At 35.5% G+C, this 24384-nt stretch overlaps 2 protein-coding genes across 3 annotated transcripts in view; one reads left to right on the forward strand and one right to left on the reverse strand.

Annotated features, from left to right (window-relative positions):
* The window catches only part of IMMP1L (IMP1 inner mitochondrial membrane peptidase-like (S. cerevisiae)), an 88266-nt gene extending 73004 nt beyond the window's left edge, over positions 1–15262 (reverse strand). For both annotated transcript variants that reach the window (XM_008574743.1, XM_008574742.1), the window contains exon 1: positions 15166–15262. The gene's annotated coding sequence lies outside the window, so the exon portion shown is untranslated. The remainder of the gene's footprint in view (positions 1–15165) is intronic.
* Positions 15263–15428: 166 nt separating this feature from the next.
* ELP4 (elongator acetyltransferase complex subunit 4) overlaps positions 15429–24384 on the forward strand; it is a gene marked incomplete at its 3' end in the record, with an annotated part of 116599 nt that continues 107643 nt past the window's right edge. The window contains exons 1-2 of the mRNA XM_008574745.1: positions 15429–15651; positions 23313–23348. Of these exons, the coding sequence (XP_008572967.1) occupies positions 15429–15651; positions 23313–23348 (259 nt within the window). The remainder of the gene's footprint in view (positions 15652–23312; positions 23349–24384) is intronic.

Here is a 24384-nt window from a genome sequence, read left to right on the forward strand (position 1 = left end):
CCTACTTCTAACATATATTATAACATCTGAGAAGAAAAGTGATTTCCCTATTGAGCACTCTCTAATATAAATCTTAACATTAAGAATATCAGTATTTTGTAAAATAATCTCATAAAATATAATTATTCACAATCTTCAAAATGTTCAAAATTTGTAAGCAGAACATACTACACCACTTATAATTACCTAAAAAGAGACTGTAGTGGGTTGAGTAGTATTCCCCCCACCCCCGTCCTGCTTTACACACATACACACACACACGCATGCACACAAATTCATGTCCACCTGGAACCTCAGAAAATGACCTTAATTGGAAATAGGGTCTTTGCAGATGTAATTAAGGTAAAGATAAACATGACATCACACTAGATTAGAGAAGGCCCAAAATACAGTCAGATGCCTTCATAAGAGATAGAAAAGGACACACAGAGACAAAGAGAAAAGGACAATGTGTTAATGAAGGCAGAGATTGGAGTTGTGCTGCTACAAGTCAAGGAACAACATGAGCCATCAAAGTTGGAAGAGGCAAGGAAGGATTCTCCCCTAGAGTCTTTGGAGCAAACAGAGCCATGCTGACATCTTTTTTTTTTTTTTTTTTTTTTTTTGACCTGTAAGGGGATTGCAACCCTCAGCATGGTGTTGTCTGCACCATGCTCAGCCAGTGAGCGCACTGGCCATCCCTATATAGGATCCGAACCCACGGCCTCAGCGCTACCAGTGCCGGACTCTCCCAAGTGAGCCACGGGGCCGGCCCCATGCTGACATCTTGATTCTGGAACTTTGGGCCTCCAAAATTGTGAGAAAATAAATTTCTGCTGTGTTAAGCCACCAAGTTTGTACTAATTTGTTATGGCAGTCCTGGGGAACTAATACAGATTTTGGTACCAGTAAGTACCAAGGGATGTTGCTGTTACAGATGTCTAAAAATAGAATGTCTAGATTGCCTTGAAGAGACTGTTTGTATACATTGAGATGTTAAAGTAATTCTGGTGCCAGCTCAGAAGGAAGTGAAGAGGATGGCAGAAAAAGCTTCTATCACCTTAGAGAATACATATACAGTCATGCACTGCTAAACAACAGGGATACATTCTGATAAATGTGTCCTAGGCAATTTTGTCGCTCTGTGAGCATCAAAGAATGTACTTATTGCAAACACAGATGATAAAGCTTACTACACATCTAGGCTATATGGTATAGCCTATTGCTCCAACCACTGTCATATAGGTAGTCAGTCACTGACCAAAACATAGTTATGTGGTGCATGATTGTACTGTCATGAACAGAATGTTGGTGGAAGTATGAAAGTTAAAGGGGCTTCTGGTGAGGTCTCAAGAAGGAAATGAGGGACATGGTATTGAACCATGGAGGAAAGGCAATCCTTGTTATAAAGTGGCAGAAAAGTTGACTGAAATATGTTCAACTAGTGGGTGGAAAGTAGAACTTGGAAGTGTTGAACTTGGCTATGTAATTGAGGAGATTTCTAAGCAAAGTATTAAAGAAACAGATTGGTTTCTCCTTGCTGCTTGGAGTACAACTGAGGAAGAAACTGTTAAGCAAAAAGCAGCCAGCACCTGATGACTTGGAAAATTCTCAGCCTATGTACATTGCAAATGATGCTAAAGCATACTCTGGAGAAGTGGCCAAGGGTATGACCAGAAAAGATTAGGTGTGTGACTAATGAATCTAATTGACCATCTCAGCAGGAGCCAAGAATAGAGAAGAATTATAGAGGTAGGATCTGTGAAGAACCCTGTTGTCTACTGGCAAGGATTCCCTTGACATACATGGAAGGACCACAGGCTTCTGAGGATGTTATACCAGCAGAAACACTACCATCTTGGACTGAAAGGGACAGAGACTTGATGAAATGAAAGGATGTTGGACTCCTGAAATTCTATAAGCAGAAAATGGACTAATAGAGTTATTCAGCTGCAAAGACATGCTAATCTTCAAGAAAAAGGGAAAATGACTCCAAAGGCAGAGACATGGATGCAAAGGTAGAGACCAAAGAGGGTGGGACCACCCCTAAGAGCAAGAAGGCAGGGCACCAAGCCTCAGAGAACTATTCCCAGGCCTTAAAACCAATTGAAATTTGCCCTTCTGGATTTGGAATCAGTGAGCCCTTTATTCCTTCCAATTTCTCCCTGTGGGAAAGGGAATGTCTATCCCATGCTTGTCCCATCATTGTATTTTAGAAGAAGATAATTTGCTTTCTAGTTTCACACATCCACATATGGAGAAGAATTTTGCCCCAGAATGGATTATAGTCAGAGTCTCAACCATGACTAATTTAAATGATGAGATTTGGTACTTTCTGAGTTCATGATATTTGGATTAGATTTTGGATTTAGAGTTGATACTGAAATGGGTTATGCCTTATGGGATGTTGCAATGGGATGAATGCATTTTGCACATGGAAGGGCTGTCAACTTTGGGGTGCAATGGGAGAACTACAGTGGGTTACTAAGTGTATCCCTCAAATTCATGTCTTCCTCGAACCTTAATAATGTGACCTTATGTGAAAATAAGATCTTTGAAGATGTAATTAAAATAAGAATCAAGGTGAGACCATCCTGTGTTAGACCCTAAATCTAACGATAACGTCTTTATAAGAAACAAACAAGGATACACAGAGAGACAGAGAGGAAGGCAAAGAGTATGAAATATCCAGAGATTAGAGCGATGTACTTATAACTCAAGAAATCACAAGGAACTAGGGGAGAGGCATGGGACAGTTTCTCCCTCAGAGACTCTAGAAGGAACAAACTCTGGTGACACCTTGATTTGAGACTTCTAACTTTCACAAGTGTAAAAGAACAAATTTCTGTTGTTTTAAGCCAAGAAGTTTGTGATTTGCTACAGCAGCAGCCCTAAGAAAGTAACACACAGACCTAAACTGTTCATCATTATTATCAGAATTAAATTAAATTATAGGTATAACATATAACATAGGAAATAACGCGCAATTGTTTGCATATTCTCTGTTAATTAAAAATGTATACATACCTCCCAACAAAGTAAAGGCCTACACAAGTTTGCTTCCCTGGTGAATTCTTCCAAACGGGTTAAAAAAAAAACCCAAAAAACAGTCTTCCAAAAAATTAAAGAGAAGGGAACACATCCTAACTCATTCTATAAGGCCTGCATTACCCTGATACCAAAGCCAACAAAAATAAAAGAAACTACAGACCAATATTCTTCGTGAATATTGATATAAAAATCCTCACCAAAATACCAGCAAACTGAATTCAGCAGCATGTTAAAAGGATTATACAAGGGGACTGGCAAGGTAGATAAGTTGGTTAGAGCACAGTGTTGATAACATTAAAGTCAAGAGTTTTGCTCCCCATACTGGCCAGCCCCCCGGCCCCAAAAAAGGGGTTATATGAGGGTACTCCAAAAAGGTCATGGAAAATGGAATTAAAAAATAATACAAATTATTCCATAAACTTTTTAAAGTATCCTTATACACCATGGCAAAGTGGGATTTATTCCTAGAATACAAGGATGGTTCAACATACAAAAATAAATCAGAATAATATACCAGATTAACAGAATAAAGGAAAAAACCCCACATGATCATCTCAATAGATGCAGAAAAAGCATTTGACAAAATTCAATACACTTTCAAGAAAAAAAAACACTCAACAAATTAAGAATAAAATGAAACTTCCTCAACGTGATAAGCAGTATGTGAAAAACCCACAGCTAACAGCATACTCAGTGGTAAAAACTGAAAGCTTTCCCCCTAAGATCAGAAACAAAACAAGGATGCTCACTTTTGTGACTTCTATTCAAGATAGTATTGGACACTCTAATCAAAGTAATTAGACAAGAAAAAATAATAATAAAAAGCATCAAAATTGGAAAGGAAGGAGTAAAATTATCTAAGTTCACAGATGGCATGATCAAACCCTAAACAACCATAAAATGACCGTTAAAACTAATAAACAAATTCAACAAATTTACAGGATACAAAATTAACACACAAAATAATTGTTTCTATACACCAACAATGAATAATCCAAAAAGGAAATTAAGAAAATTATTCCATTTATAATAGCCTCAAAAAGAATAAAATATTTAGGAATAACCTTAACCAAGGAGGTAAAAGAAGACTAGTACACTGAAAACTACAAAATATTGCTGAAAGAGATTTTAAAGATGTAAATAAAAAATATCCCATGTTCATGAAATAGAAGATTTAATATTCTTAAGGTGACAATACAAGGGGTTTTCAAAAAGTTCACATAAGGATTCATATTATCTTTTAAATCCATTTTTCTACAAACTTTTTGAAGTACCCTTACACTACCCAAGTGATTGACCAATTCAATGCAATTCCTATCAAAATCACAAAGAAATTTCTTGCAGAAATAGAAAAACGCATACTAAAATTCACAAGGAATGTCAAGGGACCCCTAATGGTCAAAACAATCTTTAAAAAGAAAAACAAAGTTGGAGGATTTACATTCCCTAATTTCAAAATTTAATACAAAGTTACAATAATCAAAACAATGTGGAACTGGCATGATGACAGATCTATAGACCAACAGAATAAAGACCCCAGAAATAAACCTTCAGATAAACTTTCAAATGATTTTCAACAAGGGTGCCAAGACCACTCAATGGGAAAAGGATAATCTTTTCAATAAGTGGTGCTGAGAAAACTAGATATCAACATGCAAAAGAATGAAGTTGTACCATAATCTTACACTGTATATAAAAATTAGCTCAAAATAGATCAGAAATCTAAATGTAAGAGCTAAAAGTACAAAACTCATCAGAAAAGCTCATGATAATTGGATTTGAAAATGATTTCTTAGATAAGTCAGGCAACAAAAGAAAAAACTAGATAAACTAGACTTCATAAAAACATCAAAATTAAAAACTTTTTTTTTTTGGCGGCTGGCCAGTTAGCTCAGTTGGTTAGAGCATGGTGCTGATAGCATCAAGGTCCTGGGTTCAATCCCTGTACTGGCCAGCCACCAAAAAACAAAACAAAACAAAAAAAATTTTTAAACTTTTGAGCATCAGAGGATATCGAGAGTGAAAAGGCAACCCTCACAATCTGAGGGTATCGTGTATCTGACAAGGAATTAATGTCGAGAATGTAGAGAAAACTCCTAAAACTCAACAACAAAAAAATGCAGAAATGGATAAAGGACTTGAAATGAATTTCTCCAAAGAAGATATGCAGATGACCAATAAGCATATAAAATGATGTTCAACATCACTCGTTAATCACTAGGGAAATGCAAATGAGAACCACAATGAGATATCAATCATTAGCATGGCAATTATCAAAAAAACAGAAAATAGCAGATGATGGTGAGGATGTGGATAAATTGAAACCTTGTGCACTGCTGGTGGGAATGCAAAATGGTGCTGTCACTGCACAAAACAGTTTGGTGATACCTTAAGAAGGTAAACACAGAATTACTATACGTTTCAGCAAGTTCACTGTTACGTATCTACCCAAAGGGATTAAAAGCAGAGACTCAAACAGACACTTGTATGCCTATGTTCATTGCATAATTATTCACAATAGGCAAAAGGTTTAAAAAACCCAAGTGTCTATCTGGAAGACAGAGCATATGAAATCATAGTGACAGAACAGAGTAGAGAGATCAACAGTCCGGCACCTGGGTTGGCAAACCTTGATTCATAGGGCAAATCTTCTGGCCCTCCACATGCTTTTCTATGGCCTGCAAAGTAAGACGGTTTTATGCTTTTAAAGGGCTGAAAGAAAAAGAAAGAGAATATTTTGTGCCATGTGGAAACTATATGAAATTCAGATTTCACTGTCCATAAATAAAGTGTTATTAAAACACAGCCGTGCTCACTTATTAATGTCATCTATGGCTGCTTTCCCACGGCAGAGTTGAGTATTTGCAAGAGACCCTATTGCCTGCAAAACCTAAAATATTTACCATTTGTTTCCAGAAAATGTATGCCCACTCCTGGCCAAGCACAAACACATGGGAATGTTTCAGGGAAGATGGGACTTTTCTTCCTGTGGCTCCAAAGCAGTTCTGAGCTAAATCAGCAGTTACAGAGGATAAACTTCTAAAAAAATATATATATATAATCTGCCTGAAAGGAATTTGGTCTCCAAAGTATGGAGGTTGGAAACATAGGAGAAGGTCCTCCTTATTGCATTATTACAAAAGGACTCAGTCAGTCTTTTTTCCATTTAGGGTAAAGATTTGTTGGAGAAACAAAGGAAGAGAAAACCCATTCCCGTTACCTACATGATTCACCTGGTTCTTCATTTATCAACATGCACAAACCACAAAGGATCACCAATACTTAAGAAAACCACAAGCATAAAATAAGGCCTACGATGAAAACAACCAACCAGAATAAGAAACTCTGGAGAAATCAGAGGTAATTTAGGGAGGGGAAATAAAGAAAAATAATTCTATTTAACATCTTCAGAGATAATGGAAAGATACTACAATTATAAAACAAGAGGCATGTTTTAGTCCATTTTGTGTTGCTATAACAGAATACCTGAGACTGGGTAATTTATAAAGAAGAGAGGTTTATTTGGCTTACGATTCTGGGACAGCTGCATCTGGCATGGGCCTCAGACTGCTTCTACTCATGGCAGAAAGTGGCAGGCAGCCGGTGGGTACAAGCAGATCACATGGCGGGAGGAAGTAAGAGAGAGAGAGAGAGAAGGTGCCAGGATCTTTTTAAGCAATGAGCTCTTGCGGGAACTAATAGAGCGAGAACTCACTCATTAATCCCCCCTCCCCCAGGGAGAGCATTAATCCATTCATAAGGGATCCGCCCCCATGACTCAATCAGTTTCCAATACTGCCACATTGGAGATCAAATTTCCACATGAGTTTTGGAGGGGACAACATATCCGAAATCCATCAAGGCATATGAAAGAGCAGAATTAAAATAATAATAGTTTAAAGAAATTTAAAATAGAATGCCTGTCTGCCACCATCTCCCCCATACACAAAAAATAGAAAAGTTGGAATTAACGTTGAAGAAATACAGAGGAATAACCCAAAGAGGTAATAATCTCCCTAAAAATGTTGCAGAAAAAGAGACTCCTCTCTTCCTTCCAAACACCTACTCCCTCTCCCCCCTGTTACCCCACCCACCCACCCAAGGGAGAAGAAACAACCAAAAAGATCCAGGGAATACAGAGCAGAAGAAATAATACACAGATCCCTAGACACATCTTTTATTTAGAGCAGAAGTCATCAAACTAGGGCCCATGAGCCAAATGCAGCAGACTCTCTGTCTTAGTAAATATAGTTTTACTGGAACAGTCATGCTCATTCGTTTACATGTTGTCTGTGGCTGCTGTTGTAGCACAAAAGAGTTGAGTAGTTGCAAGAGACCATATGGACTGCAAAGCCTAAAATATTTGCTATTTGATCTTTTACAAAAAAGTTTGCCAAATCTTGATCTAGAGCTGTGAGGTTTAATATAGAAGCAACTAGCCACATGTAGCTATTTACAGTTAAATAATTAAAATTAAACAAGATTAAAAATTGGCTGGCTGGTTAGCTCAGTTGGTTAGAGCACAGCCTTGTAACACCAAGGACAAGAGGGTCACATCCCCATATGGATGGATGGATGGATGGATGGATGGATGGATGGATGGATGGATGGATGGATGGATGGATGGATGGATGGATGGATGGATGGATGGATGGATGGATGGATGGATGGATGGATGGATGGATGGATGGATGGATGGATGGATGGATGGATGGATGGATGGATGGATGGATGGATGGATGGATGGATGGATGGATGGATGGATGGATGGGAGGGAGGGAGGGAGGGTAGGAAGGAGGGAAAGAAGGAACTGAAAATTCAATTCCTCTGTATATCAGTCACATTTCAAGTGCTCAATAGCCATATATGTTTAATGGCTATTATACTGAACAGTATAGATACAGAACATTTCCATCAACACAGGTATTTCTACTAGGCAGAGCTCATCTGGAAATTGCCATAATTGATTGCTAGAACTGCATCTAATTATTCCTTTAAATGGTGCTATAGTGAAAAATAAAACATACCTAAGAGAAGCAGGAAGAAGAAATAAATTCAGAAAAAGAAATTAGTAACATGAGAAATGAAAATAATTAATGCAAAGTCTGAGACCTCATTTTATGATAATACTAAAATAGATTTTTTTAAAAAAATCTTTCAAAGTTAATCAGAGAGAAAAAACATGAATTGAGAGAAAATTCAAAGATACAGCATTATAAATTAGAAACAAGATGTCATCATTGATATGGAAATTATAAAAGAAGTCAATGTAGAGAATGCAATTAATACCATCAAATTTGAAAATGATAATAAAAAAAGTGTTTCCTAAGAAAACAATTCAAAGAGAGGTAAAATATATAGAACAAGAGCCATGCACATTTTGTTTAAATTGTATAATAGATGGCTCTAATTTGGTTCAGAGTTAACGATAAAAACATTTGATAGGATTTTCATCCTGCAAGACATCATAAACATACCTCATATCCAGAGTCTTAAACTGGGAAACAGCAGTCAAAACAATATATTTTAACAGTACCCCTTGGTCTAAAAATTATATATTTCTTCAGAGGGGAGCTTCGCTAGCCTGTGAGACTCTTCATGCAAAATCAGTAGATGTGATGTTAAAAACATGGAATGGTTTTAAATGTTTGGCCTATTCTTGGGCTGTCATAATTATTCAAACTGAAGGGGAAATGATCACATCTCAGCAGAAATGTCCACAATAATCAGAACATCACACATGGTTAGATTAGCACAGTAACTTCATGCCATGAGACTTGAGTTGACACGTGAAAGGAGTAGCAGTCAGCTGTTTAATTTCTCACCTGGGCTACATGCAAATATGAACAACAGTCCCAGATTGAGAGAGATACAAATGCTGGACCATTCTAGTTCTGGAATTTCTTTTTCTTTTATCACTAAAAATTTTTAGTGTTTTACTGTTTACCACTAAAAATGTCTTGTTTACCTTTCTTATTTCTCATAGATACATCTACTTAACAAATCTCCTTGAACCAAAGCAAGGAGATTTTTATTGCTTGACACATTTACCTATTACACCGGACATTCCACGGTATAGAATACAATGGTTTTTTTAAATCCTTATTTTTCTGCTTATATTTAAAAATCCACTAAAATTAGGATAAATATAAGTACTCATTCGCCCTGGACAGTTCTGGCTTACCCCTACTTTTCTGACATGCAATGTAATTCAGTATTTCTGCACTTTCAAAAGTATCCTAAATAATCCATGGATCAAATGGAAAATCAAAGCAAACATTAGAAAATATTTTAAAATAAATGATGGAAACTTAAAATGTTAAGAATGCTTAGAGAAAATTATACCCTTAACTATATAGTCTATTAGGAAAGAAGAAAGGCAAAAAACTCAATAAATTATGCTTTTATTATAAGAAGTGGAAAAACCTAAAACCTTAGCAAATCAAAACCAAGAAATGCAGAAGACAGGAAATAATAAAGATGAAAGCAGTGATCGATGAAATAGAAAGTAAGCATAAAACAGAAAAATCAACAAAGCCAAAAGTTGGGTTTATTTAAAAAAAAAAAGTGTTGATAAAAATGAAAAATACCTAGCAAAAGAAACAATGGGGGGAAAAAAGAAATACATATTACCAATTTAAAAAAAAAAAGAAAGAAATCACGACAGTCACTGAAAAGATAGTAAGAGCTGCTTCGAATATGGCAAAGTAAGCTCATAACAGATCAACCATTCCATATATAAAAACTCTGAGCAAAATACAAAAAAAAATTACATGAAGCCTCTACAGATTTAACAGAAGCAGACAGATTTTGTTGGGGAGACAAACTGTAAAAAGAAATTGCCAAGGGTCAGTTTTCTATTTTCACTGATGTCATTTGAGGGCAGCATGAAGAGAAAACCGGTAGGTCAGAACATATTTGGAGTAAAATAAAAAGATAACTAAGCAAATAAAAAGGCAAACCACAGTCTGAAAGAAGATATTTGTAATGCATTTACTTAAAAATAGACTCATCCAAAATATAAAAAGAACTCCTACAAATCCATGGGGAAAGACGGACAATCCAAATTTTTAAAATTAGCAAAACCCTTCACAAAAGAGGTTATCCAAATAGCCAATAAACACATGAACAGGTGCAAATCCAAATAATAGTCCAAATCCAAATAACAATGCTATTACCAACACCTTCTCAGAATAGCTAAAATGAAAAGAGAAAAAATATTAAATGTTGATAACAATGAAAACCAACTAAAATTCTCAAACAGTGCTGTTAATAATATAAATTGGTAAAATCATGTTGCAAGAGCGGTAACAAATGGGAAACTATCCAAATCCCTTTCAACAGTAGAATGGATAATGAATTATGTTTATACAATAGTATACAGCAACAAGAATAAATCATCTACACCTATAAACATTAACAAGGATCATTTCATAAACATAACATTGAGTGAAAGAAGTCACACACAAGAGTACATACTGTATAGCTTCATTCATATAAAGTAGAAAAACAGGCCAAACAAATCTGTGATGCTAGAAGTCAGGACTACAGTTTCCTTTTGTGAGCATAGTGACAAGAAGGAAGCAAAAAGGGATTACCTGAGGTCCGGGAACTCACTCTGTACAGACATGACCTTGGCATTTATTCCTTCAATCATGCTGCCAGAATACCAGCAGGCCCAGTAGTAAACCTCCACAATATCTCTGTTATACATTTTATCTGCATAGACACAATAGTAATATGGACTCTAGGGCTAGAGAAGCCACTGAGAAACCAACCTAAGGGGTGTCCATTTGTGTCATAGTGTGCTAGTTGCTTATCACATCCATTGTATGTTTTCCGGTGTACCTTAAATTGGTTGCCTGCAGTTGAAGGTTGCTTGCCTTAAAATGTAAGAAGACTTCTGGGAATACTAACTGGTTGGAATCCTTGTGGAAAGGGTCCCACTACGTACTATGTGGCCACAAGGGTGATATACATATTGCTTATGGGGCCCTCAGACTGAGATTTTTGTAACAGCTGATTTAACTTTGATAGCATAGTGAAATGGCTTTACTGAGATGTGTAGGTTAAAGTGAAATTTGAAGGATACGTAGAAGTTCACTAGAGGCCATTTGGAAGAAGGGAATATGGTGAGTACAGGAGACTGAATGAATGCTAGAATCCAAGAGTAAACGAATTTATAGAGCAAGGTGGCTAGAGAGGTAGATAGAGGGAACTATGTTCAGATCCTTAAAAAGTTTTGTTTTTATATTATATGATCAGACTTCTATTTTGAAAAGATCAGGATGGCTCTTGAATCTCAGGAGTGGACTGCAAGAGAACCAAAGATGAGGGTTAAACACCCCAGAATGGATAAGAGAGCTATTAAGAAGTAAACTCCATAGGTTTTAGTAATGGACTGGATATGGCAGAATAAGGCATGAGAGCAGCACTGAGTGTAGTGAGGTTCCTTAGCGTAGGCTACGATTCAACAATTGGCCCTATGATTTACTGAGATACGAAATACCAAAGGAGGTTTAGTCTGGAGCATTATGAGTTTGAGGTTCCCCTTACACATTCAAGAGACAGGTAAAGTATCTGGATTTATGATTCTAAAAGTATGAAAAGTGATGTGGACTGCAAATATTTCAGTCATTGGTATATAAATGGTAATTAAAATGGTGAGGGGTGGATGAAAATAAGAATGTGGAATGAAAAGAGAAAATGATCATAAGGGACTCCAAGATTTAATAGCAGGAAGAAGGCAAAAAGTCTTATTTTCATTTACACCCTTTAGCCATTGAATAGTCCCTCCTCCTTTCAAATACTCCCTCTCCTGTGCTCTGGATTCCATTCCTTCTACCTCATTCAGGTCCTTTTCTTTACCTATCCGTCTCCTTAACCACTTGGCCACTTAGTCCCATCTTTTATCAGTTCTCTAGAATCTCATTCCAGTACCTTTATTCTCTCTCTCTCTCACACACACACACACATACACACACTCACACACGCACCCCAACACTATAACCCCTCCTTTAAAGCTTTGTCATCTCCCTCTGCCCGGCTTCTCAGCAAAGCTGTCTAAAACGTAAAATAGTCTACTTTTATGGACTGTTAAACTTCACTTGCCATTCACTTCTAAATACAATTATGTGACTTTTAAACTTACTAGTCCAAAAATCTGCCCCTAACAAAGTCACAAATAAACCATTATTATTAAATAAAATGAACATTTTCCAATCCTTATTTTACTTTCCATTCCTCTGCCCAGCTTTTAAATTTTGATGTTCCCCAAAGTTTATTTGCAGTTCTTTTTTCTTCTCATTCCGAAGTATATATTTCCTCGGTGAGTTTATCCATTCCCTTGGGATAAACTGCCACCATGTGCTTAAAAATTTCAAGTCTATATCTTTTACCTAGAGATCTTTCTCACACATAGCCTACTGTGTACTGGACATCTCCACTGGGATGCTCCAGGGGTACCTCAAATTAAACATATTGAAAACAGATTTTAAAAACCCTCAATTTATGATTTCCCATTCCCCCAAAACCCCCAACAACATCACAACTGCAGAATTCTGCTATTTTTCCTTTATTCTGTATCCTCAGTCATCCACAAAGCTGCTTCAGACAGAAACTTGTTAGTCACCTTTGACTCCTCTCCTCTACCTTCCTTGGTCACATTAATTCTACCCCGTATGGTAATCTCTTTCTTAATTCATTCTGTGCTCTTTAACTCAATTACACTTTCAGCCACTCCATTCTCTTTTAGCATATGTTTAGCCATTCTATATTGATCAAAAATCATCATTATGTCATTCTTTTACTTAAAAGTTTTCAATGAGTCTCATTTCCCATTATCCTTGAGGAAAAAAATTCCACAACCTTAAAACAGTAAATCAGACCTGTGCCTAACTTCTCCAGTCTTCTCTTCTCTTAGCACTCTATAAATCTTGAGAACTCCTTGCACAGAAGCATGAATCAGATTTTTTGAAAGAGCAGTCCTTCCATTCTCAGTATGGCATTTATTCTCTTTAGTGCATATCCTCTACACATTTCTTCAAAACTCGGACTCAGCTTCCTCCTCAAGGGAAGCTTTCCAAGGTTCCTCTCTCTCAGTCTGAGTTAGGTAGCCCTCATTTGTTCTCTATAGCACCTATAGTACATCCGATTAGCTTATTTACCCACCCATCTCCCCCAACTGTGAACTCAAGGAGGGCAAAGACTAAGTATTTTTTCTACTGTAACCGAAGCTCTTAGCACACTCCCTGAGATTTAGTATGTACTCAATAAATAATTATTTAATTAATTAAAGGCACACCTAAAAATATATCCTTTTAACTCCTCCCTTCCACAAACACTTTATTTGTTCCACTTCATTTGTTTTTATGTGTTTTATATTCAACTCTACTACATGCTGGCAAATTCAAGTATTTGGAAGCAAAGGTTTTGTCTTTGTAAAAAAGAAAAAAGTGAGACAGATTAATTTAATTTATTCTATGATTGTTATAATTTAATTTATTCTATGATTATGTTATACCAGGGATATATCCTAATTTTATGAATGCCTTCATGTATGTATATATATCATGCTCCGCACATTATAATCCAAGCTGGAAAAAAATTATTCATTTCTAATAATGAGGCAAACAAAGCATCACTATACCATCACCTTAAGAAAACTAAAGCATTCAGTAAATACAGTAGGAAACAAGAGATTATGTAGTAAAGAAGCCTACAAAAAATTATCTATAGTATTTCAAAGTTTACAGAGCTTCAAAAATATTCAGAAAGTTTCTACTTGATATTGGACGGCTTTTTCACTTTTTGTTTTGATCTCCCCAGTGCTTATTTACTACAGGACAAAATTAACACGTACTATTTCATGTGTTCATTTTAAGTGCTATTTTGTTCTGTCTGTGTTAATCTTATCTCTCCCAGATGAAACCATTTTTATTACTACAGGTCTAAAATGACAAGATTAGGTCTAAGCTCACAGTAATCACTCAACAGCTATTTACTGAGTGATTTAGATTAAAAGTTTGTACTGGAAAAAATTCTAAATGAAAGCAATCTTGACCAAAACTTTGTTGATATATTGTTAAATAACAAGGTCATTTTTGTTTGTTGTTTTTTTCTGGAACATGGTTCTTGAAAAACAAAAACAAAAAACTCCCAAAATGAAAAACTCCAGTCACTATTTAGCAATACTAATTTCAATTTATCAAATAGAATAAGCCAAAAAGTCTGAACAGGTCATTGAGAACGAAAACAATTCAATGGCAAGAATTTCAACGAGGTTCGGATGTATTTAAAAAGTATTACAGACTACTGTCAATGTCAATAATAACTTAGTAGTGTAGGCAGGATTTGGGAGTCCTCTTTAGTTTAGACATTCGTCAATCATGAATGCCTTTAAAAATCACTTACTCACCCACCCCCCACCACAGTTTTGAGAAAAATTTTAAATCCAAAAACACAGCTCTAAAGTACATGTTTTTTCTGCACATAAAATTCATACAATAGGAAAGCTCAAGATTCAGAGTTCACAAATCACTAGAAAAAATAAAGTACGTACATATCTAATTCTTCTTCTTAGTTTTTTGGGGGAAAGAAACCTAAAGTAGTTTCTCTTATTTGCAGCTGCTTTAACAGCAAACGATAATTAAATGTGTGAACAAGGTTGTCAGTGTAACAGTTGTCATTCACACTGCTTATGGTAAGGCGTTTCAAAACTTCCAGAAGCACTAATTAAAATTAATAAAAGCTTCTCATGGGGACTTGTCAGAGAGGTACATTTTGTAAGACAGAGGAAAACCAAGTCGCTTCAAAGTTAGAGTTTTCACTCTAAGGTCTAAATCTAATCCACCTACCCCTACGCACTAACGAAGCTCCAAGCAACTCATTCAGGTAAAGGTTCCAATCCTTTCGACATAACACAGCCATGCAGAAAAAGACCTCATGGGTAAGGTGGAGTGAATTCTCTCTCAGAAACCAGAAGAGAAAGAGGCAGGGAGAAAGAAGTACTCTCCTCTTTACAGTCGAGCAGGAAGAGATGCCAGCTCCCTGAGAGATTATCGCCTCACCAACCTTTTCTTTAACTCAGCCTGAATGATGGCACTGAAAACGAGAATGTCTAATGATATTACCCACCTCTAGCCCCAAAGAACTCCTGAAGACCCTCACCCAGGAGAGGTAGGCCTTTTTCACCTGGGCCCCAAGGCAGTCCGCGGTCCTTACGTACAGAGCACGTTTTAGCAATACGCCTTGCGATTGGTTGATTCGGGAGGGAAGCTTCAGTCCTATTGGTTATGAGATCGCGATAGTGGCGAGGAGGCGGGAGTTTGGGACTGGCTCTGACAGGCCGGGTGCTTGAGTTCCCAGAGTTCCTATTGGGTCAACACGAAGGCTGCAAGATGGCGGCAGTGGCAACCGGTGGCATGGGCGCCGAGAGTAGTGGGTCTATGGTGGCTGCAGCCGGCAAGAGCAACGTGACCAGTTTCCAGAGGAGGGGTACTAGAGCCAGCGGTACCGACAGCGGCGGCCCTCGACTGGTGTCCATTGCGGGCACGCGACCGTCGGTGCGGAATGGACAGCTACTAGTATCAACCGGGCTCCCAGCCCTGGACCAGCTCTTAGGTCGGTTCAGAATGGAGATCTGGGCTCCACCAAGGGAAAACTTAGGCAGGGGACCTGTCGGGGGAGCCACCTTGATCTCACATCTCTCTCTGACCACTCAGCCTTCAGACGTGGAGAGGATATCCTGGTCCGATAGAGATGGAAGGGAGGAAGGTTTGCATGGAGACTTCTAAGTGCTGTTTACTAAATCTATTCTCGTTCTCCGCCCACCAGCCCCTGTCCAGATTACGACGAGATCACTACATGCTTTTACCCTGAAATGCTTCTTAGTCAAAGGGAAGCATTCATGTATGGAGACGGTTTGGCTTTCATCTAAAATCCCCTCCTGGTCAATGAGTCACCCTTCTGCCAACCCCAGGTAGCTCACGGTTTGGACTAACCTACAAGTTTTTATCATTGTGAGAGACAGGCTTCATTAGAAAGTGCTGGGGAAAAAAGTAGTTTTCCCTTTTTCACCGCCAGGCTGCTTATCTCCTGGTTCTAAATTTTAAAACAAATCATATTGGCTTTAAGAGTGTGGATGTTAAAGGATTATATTGACTCAAAGTAGTTAAAGCTTGTCGTTGATATTTAGGTAGTCATACCTATGTCTGCGTTAAATACAAGTGTGTGTGTGTGTGTGTGTGTGTGTGTGTGTGTGTGTGTGTGTGTGTGTGTGTGTATATTTTTTTTTTGAAAAGATGACCGGTAAGGGGATCTTAACCCTTGACTTGGTGTTGTCAGCACCACGCTCAGCCAGTGAGCAAACCGGCCATCCCTATATGGGATCCGAACCCGGGTCTTGGCGTTATCAGCACCGCACTCTCCCGAGTGAGCCACAGGCCGGCCCTGTGTATATATTTTTGTTAATTTTTTTCTATATACATTTTGCTTCCCGGAAAATTGCTGCTACATTCCAAACGACACGTTTAAATTTAAGTCACATTAAAAAAAAAAGAAAAGTCCAGTTGTTAGGCTTTGCTTTATAATATCTGGAACTTCTGAAGAATATGCTTGAAACTGTTATGTTGAAAAGATTGACGAGATTAGATTGGTAAAATCTGCTGTGTTAATCAAGCTTGTAGATTAGTTCATTTCTATGTGAACGCTGCTTCATTAAAACTGGTCTGTGTTTACATTTCATAACTTTTTTCATAGTGTGTGATTGATATGTATCTGTTAAATCTTGTACAATTTCATAAAATTTCACACTGCCCTTTGCTTGTTCTTATACTTTACTTGACATTTTCTCTAATTTTTTCCCCCAAGTTAGCCTTTTCAAATAGGCTTAGTGCAGTGAAAAGTAACAAGACAAGCAACCTATGGGAAAGGCTTCTTGATTTCTTGTCTCAAATCTATTGTCCTATTGAGATGATGGTACTATAAACAGAAATTTTTCAAAATATCTAGTTAGCAAATATTTCACCATTTTTCTCTTGTGAGCCTCGCTTGGTATCCTCCTATTTTTTTTAACTTAAAGCTTGGAAGTTATTCCTAGTTCTTACATTCAATGTTTTTTAATTCAATGAAAATATGTAACTTCATTCACTTCATACTAAAATTCTCCAAACAAAAAGGTCACATTTCTGGCATTATGTCTTCAGATGCTCATTAGAATAACAAAATGTGTCTAGCACAGTTCCTGGCACTTAGTTCTTGATTGAAAGAAGAATAATGTACAGGAAGAAAACCTAGACAAGCGATAATGAAACATGTAGGACAGAGTTATGTATTTGAGTTTTAAAAAGAGACTCAGAAATTAAGTGACATGAACAGAGTCATAAAACTAGTGACCATGTGGGCTGACAGGCTCCGAATGTAAGTGCTCTCTGAACTATGCTACAGCCATCTCACATTTTTGAGAACTCTTTTCAGTGGATTTGGACCACTTATTGAACCCAAAATTAATGGTTTAACTCTAGTCTCTTAAAGCATCCACCATAAAGAGAACCCAAAGCACCTTCCACATGTGTTTCTTCAGAGATATAAACTTGAACAGTAATTTTAAAATTTTCCAAATTTACTTGGGAGTGAGGGACTCTAGTAGTATTTGACTGTAACAAGTTTATGCTAAAAATTAATGTTCATTAAGATGATTGAAACAGTATCAGTTGTTGAATATTTTGAAATATATTTTGCATGTATGCAGTTAATTCTCAAAGTGTACAGAAGTTTAAGAAGTTGTTATAATAGGAGTTACTACATTCAGTTGGAATAATAACTATGTCCAGAAGCATTTTGTTAACTTCTTAATGATATTTTTGTATTTTGATTTTCTGCTTTGTATGGTCCTGTGGACAAAATGCTTTGCATTTGCTTTTCATTAAAACATTTGAATGTGAAAAATTTGGCTGCGAATGTGTATACACATAAGTATAAGCAGTGCAGAGGATATTGTTACTCTAATGTTATTTATCTCAGATTGTGACAAGCCTAATATGGCCATATTGTGACAAAATGTAATGATAGTAGGATGTTATCATATCAGAATGATGAGACTATACTATGACATTGTGATTATTGCCTGAATACTCATATATTATGCGGTTACTGTGTAACAAGTAAATGTTCTATTATAACTACCGTGTAGTGCAGTAACATTTTACTGCAGCCACCTTGACATCATTGTAATTCTAAGCATAAATGCAAAATATATTTGAAAGATATCATACAGGCTAATTGAATGTTAGCCATTTGATGATATGCTGATATTTCTACTGCTTACTCCAAAGTGTTTTATAAATTAGAAAGTTCCCACTGTCTGTATCTTTTAAACATGATCTTATTATGTTAAATATTTTTGTTTTGACAACTTAGTTCTATTGTTAGATTTTGATACACATTTCCTAAGTCGGCTATATTTAAATTTTTCAAGTTCCTAGATTTCCTAACCCAGGTTCTCAATTCTGCTCTTCCAGGACACTTATGCTGTTATTTGAGGACACTATATGTAAATAACACGCTTATATTTTGGAAAAGGAAGGGGACTTGGTTAGATAAATATTCCATTTCTCTTCTTCCAGGAATTTCCAAAGAAAGATAATAGCAGGTAAAGGTTCTGGCAGAATTTTCCCCCCCAGGACATAAAGTACAGATCATTGTAGGACTGTATGTTTAACTTGGAAGAATTATCCCCTAGCCTCACCCTCCAAAAAACTACGTGAAGGAAAGCTGACTTCACAGGTTTGACTAGCTTAACCACTGTTCTGTTCAGAAATTATTAAATTTTGACAGTGAAGGGAATGACAGATAGGGATTTGGGTTAAGTAGTAGTCCAGGAAGAATATTCTGAAAGAAGCTTGATGGTAGCTGCCATTTACAACACGTAGGTCGAAAAGTAAATACTGGTGGGCTTATTGTTTCCTTTGCTGTACTATATCTTAATCTGTAGTGTGGGATAATGTACAGTGAGTTTGGACTATATATTTAACATAACCCTGGTTATGTTATTTTAACAACTGATATAGATAGCTGTATGTTTAAGGAAAGTGTAGCTTATTCCTTTGTATTGCTATGTAAAATTGTTTCATGTGATTTAATCTACAGAACCATTATCTCTGTTCGTAGCTCTATTTTGATTCCCATGCTTGGCCAGCCAATAGTTGTGTAATCAAGAGTTGTCAGGATGGTTCATAACTCTTAAAGAAGGAAGAAAAAGTAGACTTGTGATATGGCATTAATTACATAGTTAAGAAGGTTGGTATGAACCAAGGAAAATATGAACTTGTTTTTTACATTGCATTTTCCTTAAAATTCCTTTCTATAATTTTAAGCAAAATTGTTCCTTTTTACAGAGCTCTGGAAAGGACTGGTATAGAACACTGTTGTCTTTCCTGTCTTTTATTTCTTTTCTTTTACTTTCTCTTAACATTGAAAAAGGGAGATGCCCTTGAAAACTATGGTATCACTTTTGGATCCTCATATTATAGTAAATTAATTTGACCTCATTTACCCAAAATGTATAGCTTAGTTAGATATTATTTTGGGGGGAGTTTGTGGGTATTGAATTTTCCCCCTTTAAAATAGTACGGGGCTGGTTAACTCACTTAGTTAGAACCTGGTGCTGATAACACCAAGGTCAAGGGTGCAGATCCTCATACCAGCCGATCACCAAAAAAATAAAATAATACTGATACCATTGTCTAAACTACTACCCACATGAATTAAAACAACAACAAAAAGCCTTTCCTTCACATTTTAGAAATCATAAGATAGGAAGATCTTGACACTTAATTACAAGATCTTAAATTTTATGTGTTTTTTTTCTGGATTTAAGATAAAATGATAGGTGTCTTTTTAAAAGACAAAATCTTGATAAAATTAGTACTTTAAAATATCAAACTTGAAGTATCTTCAACCTTTCAAACTCATGTATTCTTCTGTCTAGATAAAATACTCTTATTTGTATTTTTAGTAAGCTGGAAATAAACAACAATATTTTTTAAAACGTCTAGAAGTAAAAGCAAGAGTTAGTTTATTTGCTTGGTGACTTAGAAAGTGTGTTGATGCTTTTTCTAAGTTAGGGTGAAAGGGAAGAGGAGGTGGTAAACAAGACCAAATCATCACAAATAATATGATTGCCTCCTTGCCCCACTATTTATCTGTGAAACATTTTAGTGGACTATTGGGAAAAGATATTTCTATTTTAATTAGAAACTGTTAGTGGGAAGTATGTGTTGCTTTTGAAATTATATAAAATTACTAATGGATTACTGAATTTGCAAGTGTATATTAAAAGCTAGCTTCCAAGAAATGTATCAGAATAATCCTGTGGTGGTTGGTTGGCAGCTTTTTATTTTTGGTGGGAGCATGACTACAAACTTATTTGAACTTTAGTTTAAAATAAAGTTAAAACCTTAATATATCAAGTGAAGTATATCAAAATACCTCATGCAAAAGCATTTTGCAGAAATGTTGTAAAGTCTTGTCTTCCTAAAAACAAGTTTGGTAGGGGAGCTTTGCTGCTATATGTGTGTGCATATATGTGTATGTCAAATCATTTCACTTCAGATACATGGAACAAAAGCCTGTTAAAAAACTTTAAATTAGTAATAAGTTTAAATTAATTAATAAGGTAAGTTACATCTTATTTCCCATGACCAACCTTCAAAAGGACCAACCTTTACTAGAGACAATCTTAATGTGAATCTAGTGAATTTATGTGATAGAGCTCATTAGGAAAAAAAAAGAAAACTTTGCCTTTTTGTAGAAGTCCTGATAAAATACTAATTTGGCTGGTAAAAGTTATTTAATAGGTCCCTATTTTATGTTGTTTAAATGATGTTCAGATTTTCTAAACATTAGAATTTTAATGCATATGAGATTTTTAAAATTTGGTTAGTGTTTCTTGAATTGACAGGAACAGAGAGTTGTTTGGATCATTTGTACAGAAAACTGTCTTAGCTTAGTCTGGTTTGTCTAATGCTTTGTGTAAATACTCCATCAATGGTAAATAAGTCTTACTATTACTGTTACAGTGATCACTATAAATAACAATAAACTTTTCAGTGCTTTATTGTAATCAGAAAATAATCAGGCTTCCGATTTGCTCAGTTGTTTGGAGCTTGGTGTTGTAACACCAAGGGCAAGGGTTCAGATCCTGTACTGACCAGCAGCCAAGAAAAGAAAAGAACGAATTGCTGGAATGATAAGGGTAGCTCTTACTGACCTATCCAGGCCAAACACCTCTGTTAGGTTTCACTTCCTTTAATTACGGAGCTTTCTTGATCTGTTCTCATTGTCCTACTGTGAATGTTAAAATATCTTTACTTCTCTAACTATTCCAGTGGAGACCTTATATAAATTCCTAATTTGAGGGGACATAAATGCCCACAGTGTAAACTAGGGGTGTTTAGATAAGAGACCCAAATCCTCCCTATAGGAAATACATCAAATTAAGAAAGACATCTTTTTTATACAAGGGGTTTTCAAAAAGTTCATAGATTTGTATTACCTTTTAATTCTATTTTTCCATGAACTTTTTGAAGTACATTCATAGCATCTGCTTTAGCCTAGACACTGCAATGTCTGTTGTGTGCTTATATTGTTTCATCTACTTAAATATACACAAAATGGCTATTAGGTAATTAACTGTTCTTTTTTGCAGGTAAGGGAAAGTAGGGAAGTAAGATATTGGAAAGTGCAATATAAAATGTTCAAAATTGATTAAAAAGTTAGTAGTGGTCCATATGTGGCACATTTAGTCTAATCTTGTCGCAAAGCAAACACTTTTGCTCTGATCTTTATGATTGCTGTTATCATATACATTTCAGTATATGTTAACCTTTTTGTCTGAACAATAATTGAAGTTATCCTATTTAGTCTGCTATGGTTTTAAATACTATAATGAAGAAACTTATCTATATGTGAAATTAAAATATACATTTAGTCCTATAATAAATCCACTAAAATGAAAATATGTGAATGTAGTAGTTTTTTAAAATTATTTCTTTCTCTAACAATTTGAAGTGTTCTAAATATTATCATAAAATTGATTTCAAGTCTCGCCATAAGTCAGTTAGCATAAGCCACATGTTGCATTTTATTCAGGGTACATGTATGTTACCAGATTTCAAATTGTTTGAAACATAACTGTTAATTTTTTAACAGTTATTTATTGTTATTTGCAAGGCAAAAACACTATCAAAGGAACTTTTTATACCAATTTTTTCTACATGATGTCTGCCATTGCAAAATTTATTGAGGGAAAGTTCTTTATTGATGTTCAAAATGTTTCTTTCACAGTTTTGTGCACAAAAACAAAAACTAAGCAAAAAAACTAGTAACATTGTCCAGTTTTTCAGCAATTTTGAATAGTTTGTTTTAATTAATTATACTTTAAATACACTTCTAGTCATTCTTTGATATGTACGTTTTTTATTTTTAAGTGAATGTTAGTGTTTGAGACATTGCTCATGAATAGTAATACTTTTACAAATGTGAAGAACAAAGTGTCAGGAGTCGAATGTCTTGTCTTTTTGGTGTAGTTCTAGTTTCTTAAAACTTGATTTTAAGTTGATTTGTAGTGATTTACCTAATTAGTTATATTCATGATCACTTTACCCTAATTCAGATATTTAAAAGAACACTTTCTAATATTATAGAAAATGTGTTTTATGATTATGTCCTTTTTGTTTGAAATGGCAAAAATATTGTTAATTTTAAATTCTAAATCTATTTAGAGCATGTCCAGGCATTGTGTATATTGTTCATAGTAAAAAAGAATTAGCTTTAATTATCAGTTCTTTTTTCCAAGGCTTACTAAATTTGAGGATAAATATTAAAGAGGAATATCTACCATAATAACCTTTCTATGTTGTACTTCTGAGGTAGTTAAGTTACTGTGCACATTTAGGTCTTGGCTATTGAGTTAATGTATTAACAAGAACTAAATATAACATTGGAGTGCATAACCACAGTTATGTTGAATGCTGCATGGTTCTATCACAGGAGAAAGGAGGATAGTACAGTATATTATGAAAGTAATTGTAATGTGTCATGTGTAATTACATATAATATGTAATTATTTCATAATAGTACCTTAAGCAAAAGGTAATTAAAATGTTGTTCGCAACTGTAATTTTAAAGTTATTGAAGTGCCTGTCCTTGATGAGCCTAACTTTTATGCTAAAGATAATACAAAAGATAGATTAATTTTCTTCTTGGTTTTGTTTCATTTCCAGGTGGAGGTTTAGCCGTTGGAACAGTTCTTCTTATTGGTTAGTATAAAATGCATGCTTTGCTTTTCTGATCACAGTTTTCTGTTGTGCATAATGATTTTATGGGTTTTCCCATTCTGATACTAAATATTTAAGTTGTTAATTCTCTGTAGAACTTAAGGTAAATTAGAAATTATTTACCTTAAGTTGTAATTTAAATTCAAATGTTGATCTGAACTTGAAATAAATTAGGCAAATATATCTGAAAATGTAGCTGTTATGATTTTAAAATGTTTACAGGGCATTTTGTTTCATTTTTTAAAAAAGACTAAAATTAATGCCAATTGATTTTGGAGGGAGAATCTCAGTATTTAGCATGGGATTATTACAGTGATTAATTTGAGATATTGATTTACTAAGTCCACTGTATATATCGCAGATTTGATCATTACTGTCTTTTTATGGAAAGAAAAGTAACAAACTAATAAATCATATTTTTTGTTCATCTTTAAAGTGACAAGAGTTCTTCCTTAAATGTATAACTCTACTTGCCTTATTTTATGGTATAGATCATAAAATCTTGGAATTGGAATAAGCCTTGGCAGTTACATAATCAAAACACCCTTATTAATGTTTAATCTCTATACCTGCAATGTATTTATTGTTCCTAGTTTTGACCTCTGATATAATACATTATGAATCTACCTACCTTTTTATATGACACCCTTAAAATATTTGAAAATAGCTATTTTATCACCTCAACTCTTCTCCAAAGTAGACATTGTTTCTTAACCTGGTTTTTGTGTGTTAGGGTTTCAAGCTCCTCACTCTGCAACTGTTCTCTTTTTTTTTTTTTTTTTAATTTTTTTTTTTTTTTTTTTTCAATATACACTGTATATGATTATTATGGCCCGTCACCGACACCTCCCTCCCTCCTCCCTCTCTCCCCTCCCCCCCAAGAATGTCCTTTCCGTTTGCTTCTTGTAACAACTTCATGGAAGTATAGTTGTTATATCTTCTTCCCCACCCCACCCCCCTCCGGGTTTTTTGTGGTGTGTGTGTGTGTGTGTGTATGTGGGTGAATTAGTTTGTTTGT

Source organism: Galeopterus variegatus, unplaced genomic scaffold (genome assembly GCF_000696425.1).
Source record: "Galeopterus variegatus unplaced genomic scaffold, G_variegatus-3.0.2 Scaffold1095, whole genome shotgun sequence".
NCBI classification, from domain to species: Eukaryota; Metazoa; Chordata; class Mammalia; order Dermoptera; family Cynocephalidae; genus Galeopterus; species Galeopterus variegatus.